The sequence below is a fragment of the Carassius auratus genome, unplaced genomic scaffold (genome assembly GCF_003368295.1).
Source record: "Carassius auratus strain Wakin unplaced genomic scaffold, ASM336829v1 scaf_tig00216557, whole genome shotgun sequence".
Classification (NCBI taxonomy): Eukaryota; Metazoa; Chordata; class Actinopteri; order Cypriniformes; family Cyprinidae; genus Carassius; species Carassius auratus.
The window spans coordinates 5,843-14,368 of record NW_020528630.1 but is presented as its reverse complement, the minus strand read 5'-3'; the positions used below and the strand labels follow the sequence as shown (position 1 = coordinate 14,368).

Below are 8,526 nucleotides of genomic sequence, written 5' to 3'. Positions count from 1 at the left end.
ATTATTTTATATAATTCAATATAATATATATTTTATATAATTAAATTACATAGACATTTCGGAGACGGTTTTCGGAGACATTTCGGTGAAGTTTTATTATCTAAGAGTGTACTGGTGTATCATCAGTGCTGTTCACAACTTTAATGAGGAGATGGGTCGGACCTCGAACTGGTATAGTACAATCACACACTGGAACAAAAACAAACCAGCTGTGAGAAAGAGCTGCCATGCTGACATTTAAAAGCACACACACACAGGCGCTATCTAGGAATAAAGTAGGGCAAACTACAGAGAGAAAGAGAGAGAGAGACTGCATAATGATATCACCCCCCTGAGAGCACTCTTTAAGATGCTGGCTCTCTATTTTGGGGAGGCAAGAGTGGGGGAACATGGTGGGTGAAGGGTGGTCTCAGACGGGTCCTTTCCTCAGGCTCTAAATGAATGGCGGCGTTGCATAATCCAGAGAGCCTCGCCCGCTGACAGCACAATGATTTATGCCCCCCGTCAGAGGAAGAGAGGGGCGAAAGAGCGGAAGGCAGCTGATGAAGGGATGGTGTATGAGAGAATGAATGGGAGAGAGTTAGAGAAAGAAAGAAAGAAAGAAAGAACAACATCAACACCAATGAATGTATAACATGCATAAATGGGATGGAATGTAGAAAAGAAGAAATGAGGAAGAAGGAGGTGAGACAGATTAACTCTTCATTGTCGACGTCAAACCAAGTACTCATTCACTCTTGCCCTCTTTTTTAGAGACACTTGGGACAACTTAAGTCAGACAGCTACACATTAACAATTCTAGAACAAAATGTATTGTAAAAAATTTGATTATGTTTTCCATTTAACTTAAGGGAGGGGAAAAAACAATGGTTTTGCTTCAAGGGTGACACAACATAGTACCACAATTGTTTACCATAATAAAAATATCAAAATAAAATCACTAAAATCAGTCCGTTCAAAAGGCATAATTAATAATAATCACAACAACAGAATTATTTATTACCTGATAACAAACATATTTTAATATATCATTATTACCTAATAATAATTTTAGAATATTATATTAAAAAATAATTAAATAATTTATAATATCAGTAGCCAATAACTAAAAACACAGGATGAGTGAACGCCATGCAAACTATCAGATGAGGCAGGATTTGAGTTTTAAATTGTTCTCTTGCTCTGACTAAAAGCATATGTATGAGTATGTCAGTGTGTGTGTGAGAGACAGCAAGGGAGAGAGACACTTTAGCCTACTCATATCTACATGCAGGTCTGGTTATTTTGCTTCCATGGCTGCTCGTGTCCCCAGAGAGATGCGGTGGGGAGAGCCACTGCTGTCAGAATCCAAACTCCAGCCTTCGTTAGGACAGCCGCTATCTAACACAGCACAATAATTGGGCGCATTCTAATTGCCTTCTGCAGGAATTTGATGATACATATTCTAAAGGTGCATCCTATCTCTGCCAACCTGCGTCTGCAGGTTTCTTATTTTCTCTCTCTTATTCGCATTGTGAGTTTAGATAAAAGCACTTAAACTCTAAATTTTCACTTAGGAAACAAATATACAGCAAGTCCCATAAAGTCTCTTCTCTCTCTATGGAGAAGGTCATCCATCTGTGTGTTCAGACATGAGTGGCTGAGAATCTAGCATTATCATCATCATCATAATCATCACACATATGCACATTCTCCCTTAGCTTGAGTATGCAAGGTTTGGCAGAGTGAAGAGCATGTAGGTATTTATGAGTGCACATATATGCATTAGTGTCCTAGTGTATATGTTCTTGTGAAAAGTGCTTTCGCTGAGTGTAAGTGTGTGAGATCAGCGCCGCATGCATCAGGTCGCCTGTGAGCGCTTCTGTGAGTGTGTGAACTGCATATCTCTAAGTGTTGTGTAATAAGCACTCTCCAGTCCTGATGTACGGCTCTCGTTTCCCTCATGCTGCGAAGCACCGGGTGCTTTTGCTCGAGCATGTTAGGGCTGATTCCCGGCTGCGGTCTCAGGCCAGTGCATTGTCAGGCCCCGTCACTGTCTCTCTGACTGTCTGTGGATATAATTTTACAGTTGGGTGGCTGGAGGTAGCGACGCGGCAGGCGGTTGGCCCCCTGGGTCAAACAAAGACGTATCTGGAGGCAGCAATTTCCTTGCAGCTAGAATGCACATGTGCCTGTGAGGTGAGCACCTGCACACACTTTCAGTATGATGGTGAGTGTCTGTTGTTACTGAGAGGATCTGCTTGTGCATATGTATGAGAAGTGTGTGTGTGTGTGTGTGTGTGTGCAATGTGGGGGTGTTAAGCTGTAGGAGAGAACTGCGAGTGATAGTTGGACAGATATTATATTGAGTGGTTTGACTAGCCCTGCGGGGGTTTGGCTCTGTGTGCTGAAGGATTTCATCGTTTTGGATGCCTGGTATACAGAACTGCAAGGCTGTGGATGCATATGTGTGCGAAAGATCCTTTCTTTATCAGGATTACTTATCCCATCCCCACCTCCATGTCTCCCAGGGGTGACAGGGCTAATTTCAGACAGATCTTCCCCTTAAGCAAGCTGTTGACAATGGATAACATGCCATACTCCCTCCCCAATACCCTCCAACACTAAACAGTTACTCTGCATGGATGCTGACACATTGGCTTAGCCTGTACCTCACCAAAGCTAGCGAGCCACTGTTAATGCCGACTGACAACTAATACACACACAAAGATGACTGATCTGGATTTAATCTGATCCCAGGCCAGCAGGTTTTGGGCTAAAACACTGAAAACAACAAAACATTACAAAAAGTGCTAGCATAACATTAAAGTACTGTAAAATCACCAAAAAAAAAGGACATCAGTCAAACAAAAAGCAATTTAAATATTCCATATGAATAGCCATGAGGTTTGCAAGCATGTCTAAAACAAACCTGAAAAATGTGATGTGCAAAAGTTTGTGAAGCTAGTAAAGTCTTGCAGTCAAGTTTTAGAGTTTTACACATAAAAATGTGAGGGACCTCAGGAATTCAACAAACCCCATTCCAAATATTTCACATGAACATCAAGGAGGTTGAATTTTTGTGTTTTTGTATTTGTGTTGGTAGTGTCTAAAATCCTGTGTAAACAACAATCCTTAAAAAAAAAAAAAAAGAAGATTCAAAACATTTTTTTTAATGCATGAGGTATGCATGAGGGTAAACTATGTTTGCGTGCTTTGGTTACGTCTAAAAACTTCACAATCTTAAAAAAACAAGCTTGTGCAATGGTCAGAAGATGGTAAATGAAGTGTTGTTGTATGCATGTCTAAAAAAAAAGTATGTAAAAATAGTAGCACATACAGAAATTGTTATTCTCAACAGTAGGGACTGTCATAAAACCAACTAACAAAAACAATGCGCTACATTACAAAAAAAAAAAGAAAAAGAAACAAATAATGATTATACATTGCTGAACTGAATTATTTGTATGCATGCTTTTCATTCTTTGTGTAAAATGCTTTAGAAAAATAAGAAAATTGATGCATGCATTTTTCAAATGACCCTTATTCATATGTAGAGGGGGACTTCTGTATTAAATTCAAGCACTTTACAACAAATGGTTGTGCCAGTGGGTGCCATTTTGATATATGTGCGTATGGGTGGCTAGCAGCAAGAACAAAAGGCTGCTATTTGTCTGGGTGCTCATGGGAGAAAATGCCATATCAAACATGCAACTACATCCCTCAGACCTTTCTGAAAACAGGCCTCTACTTATCAATTACCTACCTGTCAGCGACACCGGCCGTGTAGGCAAATGTCCCTGCACAGGGCAACAATAGTGTTGAATGAGATTGCCATTTATGTTTGTATATGTGTGTGTAAGAAAAAGATGGATAATATGAAAAAGACACATTTCACATGGACAAAAACACACATACAGTATGTGTACACCCTCATGCTCGACGCAAACAAATGTGGCCTGTGGGGCATTTATGCTTGCTTTTGCTCTCCAGCTGAGTTGTTTTGGTATAATGTGAGCTGACCACTCAGGACCGCAGAAGGTAGGCTGGCCGCAGGGTTTGAGTATGTGTGTGTGCGTGTGTGTGTCTGGTCTTGTGTCTCTGTGAATAAGGTGCAGTCTACCTGATCTGGACTTAAAGGGGCATAGCGTTTGTGTCCACACACAACTGTGAGCCTATAAGTGCCATCATCTGCGTTTCTAAGAGGACCTGTTCTGTGAGTGACAGAAGCTTAGCCTACCTCTCATTCTCTCTCATGTCTTCCCCCTCTCGCCTATGACGGCAATTCTTTCAGAGGCAGACAAAACACTTCCTGTCCACCTGAATGAGAAGCGAGGAAACGAGCTGCCGTGCCGCATTTCTGCTGCTGAAGATATCAGAAAGGACGTTTTTCCCGTTTGAAGGTTAAAGGCTAGTTCAGGCAGCTCCTCTGTAAACTTTTAACATCAAAAGCGGGAAAGCCTGGAGAGCCAGAGCCTGTTTCCACAGGAGAGCGGCGGTTTGAAAATAACTGCTTGTCCGTTTGGCAGACCTCTGAGAAAATGCCTCAAAGGCCGGCTCTCTAAATAATAACCAGTCTTGTTAGTTAGAACAGGGCCTGGAGGCCAAGGCAAAAGATGGTGTTTGGCTGACTGTGAGTGGCCCTTGAGGCACGAGGCCAACTGGCCCTTCAGTTTCAACCTTGACTTCATTCTAGACCTGTACTATTTTTTCCCCTTATGGAAACCTGTGCATTTCCTCAGAATTGTAGAGTGAAAAATACAGTTGCACAATGGATAAAATGTTCATTTCCTCTACTCCCCAACTATTTCTTATTGCTCTCACCTTCTCGCATCATGCCAACGGTCAGACACTTCATGAAGCGGCAGGCTTGGCAGGACTTCCTTCTGCGTTTGGTGATCTCACATTCATTGGTGGCGGGGCAGCTGTACTCAATGTTTCCTGTGGCGAGGCATGTAGAGAGAAGGAACAGAGAGTGTTTAATGACTGCAAACCAAAACACTGTCACATTTGATCAATTTAATGCACCGTTGCTGAATAATAATAATAGTAATAATTAAAAAATCTTACTGGCCTCAGATTTTAGAAAAGCATTGATGTACTCTCAACAAATAAAAATACTTTAAGTGCAAACCCAACCTCTGATTGACACTTCGAAAGAAGACACTGAAATACAGCAATCACTTCCCATCATATCTACATCATACATCTTCTCTTCATATCTGTGTGTGTGTGTGTGTCTGAGGGTTCAAAAGGCATGCAGAAAAGAGCCACTGGCTGTCCTCAGAGGTCATGTGTCACAGAGCTGTGTGAAGCTGGATAGGCAGGCTTTACTAAACCTAAACAAAAACCTGCAGGTAACAATTCACCTTTGAGTGAACTTCCAATCGCCTGGTGACCACTAAAACAGCTCCTCATCCTACCAATCCCACACATAAACAAACACAGAGAGCTACAAGTTTGCTACTGTGATTCCTGGCATACTGTAGAGTAGACTATTACAGCAACTTCTTTAAGGACCATGATGCTGTGAGAGGGAAAAAGCAATTATATATGCTTGGTACTGCAAATAGAAGCCTGATCAGTAATCTGGCACACAATAAAAACATTTAAATAGTTTTTTGGCTGCATTATAAGATTTGCTTGCCAGATACAGTTATTTAATATAACAAATTTAGGGTTTGGAATGGCGTATGGCAGTGTTACAACTACCAGTGTAAGAAGAGAATTTGCTCTATAGAATGACAATTAGAACATAAATACGTGCACTCACACTTCTTGGGCTGAAACAGACTCTCTAATACACACACTCATGCAATTAATATAGCACCCGTCTGGGACCTCCACACTGATGAAATATTTCAGAGTTAATCAAACTTTGTAAACACTGATTTGTATTGACTTCTCTTCTGTGAACTGATGTTACCCCATTACAAAGCAGATTAGCAGCACGAGCAGGGGGCTAAATGCTCAAGACTGCTAATTCAACAGGAAACAGTATTTAAAGTACGCATGTCCATTAAACTGAGCTCCAATATACATTAGTCAGGTAATCTCCAGAATCCATTAGGGTCTTCGGATTGGGAGGAATGCATGTGGAATGGGGATGTGTGTGGAGATGTGAGGTGATTCTCATGAGGGCTGAGGCCAGTTGAGTGGTAACCAGCTGGGAATGTTTCAAGGGGGGGAAAAAATCCTTGCCAATCTAATATAGGTGCTTTCCTACAGTACCAGTAGTTGAATGCCAATGGCTTGAGCGCTGTGTCCAGGTTATCAACACAGTGGAAAGGAGGCTATATGTGTGTGTGTTCCACTGATATGATAGAGTGATGTGATTGGAGTTAGGTGGCAGTCAATTAGTGCGATATCCATTGTCTATCACTCAAGTGGCTGCCGAGAGGTTTCAAACAAGATATAAAATGTCCCTAGCGCTTCCTTCCACTGCCTGTCTTCATACTAAATGCTACACTTCCATCATTCATCAGTCGCAGTCAAATGCCAATGAAGCTAATTACCAGAACATGGTGACAACCTGACCTTGGGGTGACCTTATACTACAGCTATGAAGAAGGGAACAGATTTGGGGATGTTCTGGGCTTCCTGAGGTGGCATTCTTGGTGTACACCTCCTATATTTTGCCCACCGCCTGGCTACAAGTGGCTCAATTGGGAAGTGATAGATGCAGGTTGTCAGGTGGCATTGGAAGAGTGCCACCGGAATGCCAGCTGCCAGTGATTTGAGTTGCCATGGCGTCCGTTCCGCCGCCTGTCCCAATGCCCCTAGCTAAACTGTGGTCTTGACGCATCTGCATCCCATAACTCCCCAACCCTGCTCCGTCCCTCAAAAACCAGCCAGTCTGGATGTCAATAAATGTCCAGATGGATGGGATGTTTTTTGGAAATCACCAAGAGTTTTATTGGCTAATGGGATGAAACATACCGATATGTCAAACCCCACCTTCTGAGGCTTTGGATTGCGTGCAGGCCAAGCATAATATTTGACCCATTTATTCAGCACCTACTTTGTTCCTCAGAGCTTCACTGCCACTTCTAAAAAACTAGCAGATGGGTAACTTCCCGGTATATTAATTGCCTGTAATTTCTTGTTTGACATAACTGATCGATCTTGTTAATCTGAAGCAACAAGACAAGAAAAGTTTATAAGCAAAAGCATTACCACCCTCTAGCTGTAAACGTCTACTGGACGGAAAGCTGCTTAAGTGGCATAAAGCCAGCAGATGTTTGGATGTATGGAATTGCTTTGTGCACATTCTAGGACAATCCTACTTTGACTAAGTCCCTCTGACCCCTTGGCCTGACATGTGAACCTATCTGAAGTTCTAGCTGAAGGAGGGTAAAAGCCAACCTTGAATGGTCCTCTTGAAAAAGGCCTTGCAGGCCTCGCAGGATGCGACACCATAATGGTAGCCGGAGGCGATATCCCCACACACCAGACATAGGCGCTTGGGCATGGAGTTCAGCATGTACTCGCATTTAATCTGTGAGTCCTCCGTGATAGTGCTTGAGCAGTCCTCGTAACGCTTGGCTCCGGCACCGCTGGGACCCAGAGCACCGGTTGGGCCGTAAAGAGTGGGTGAGTCCAGACCATTCTGATGGCCATTCATGGTCGAGCTGTAGCTACCGCTGGCGTCTGAAGAGCCGCCGGGGCTGTGGTGATTTACGCTGTCCGTCAGTGAGGCAGGGCTGGAAGGTTCCGTCTTTATGTAGGAGGGGCAACTGGACTCAATGTGGCGGTCCTTGCTGGACATTCTGCAGAGCAGCCTACACGGAGAAAACATGACAAAACAAATACCAAAGTGTTAGTGACCATGACTGACAGTAAATAAAGTGTGTGGAAACCAAGAAAGTTATTGCCTGAGATCTTAATTGGTTACCTTAGCTATTTTTTGTAAATTCATGCTAGTCTAAAATTGTATTTTCAGCAGGGTGATTTGAAATGTCACCAACCACCAAGCCATTAAGAAATCAAAAGAAACAGAAAACATAATACCCCCCACCCCCACCAGCCCTTAAGAACAACTTTCCACTTCGCACATGGGTCCACCTGCGCCTTAGCCTGAGAGAAATTCAGCAGCTAAAAAAGCCCTGATTATGAATTCAGAATTCTAGTTTTTTCGCATGTTAATGACTTCTCTGAAGAGAACATAAGAGAACAGGCATATGAGAGCCAGTGTGCCACTGTCCCGCTGGGTCTCACTAAAGTGTCCTGAGTGGTTGTATATCTACAAGGCTGTAAAAAAGAGTGCTAACATTGGCGTACTCTAGCATAGTGTGCAGCCAAGTCTTAAAGAAATGTGCCAAACAAACTCGCACATGTCCTAAGAGTTTTAAATATATAAATTATATCTTACACTTACCATATGGTATATTTGTAAAATTTATATGCACTTTTATATGTATTTGACATAATTTGACTTATTTAATAAATAATAGTGGTTCAGTTTATTGTTAGTTATAATTATATGTTAGAGAATATGTATATATATATATATATATATATATATATATATATATATATATATATATA

The 8,526-nt window shown here is 42.0% G+C and overlaps 1 protein-coding gene across 1 annotated transcript; it reads right to left on the bottom strand.

Moving 5' to 3' along the window:
- Window positions 1-3,601: 3,601 nt before the first annotated feature.
- LOC113098417 (estrogen-related receptor gamma-like) lies at window positions 3,602-7,836 on the bottom strand. The gene is made up of 2 exons (XM_026263474.1): window positions 7,345-7,836; window positions 3,602-4,920 (listed from the first exon to the last, which is right to left on the bottom strand). The coding sequence occupies exons 1-2, from the start codon at window positions 7,775-7,777 to the stop codon at window positions 4,784-4,786; spliced, it is 570 nt and encodes a 189-aa protein (XP_026119259.1). The 5' UTR covers window positions 7,778-7,836; the 3' UTR covers window positions 3,602-4,783.
- Window positions 7,837-8,526: the final 690 nt, after the last annotated feature.

Coding starts and splice junctions, on each gene's coding strand:
- LOC113098417 (XM_026263474.1), bottom strand. CDS start 7,777: ATGTTTTCTCCGTGTAGGCTGCTCTGCAGAATGTCCAGCAAGGACCGC. Junction 4,921..7,344: donor TTTCAAGAGGACCATTCAAG/GTTGGCTTTTAC, acceptor GCCTCGCCACAG/GAAACATTGAGTACAGCTGC.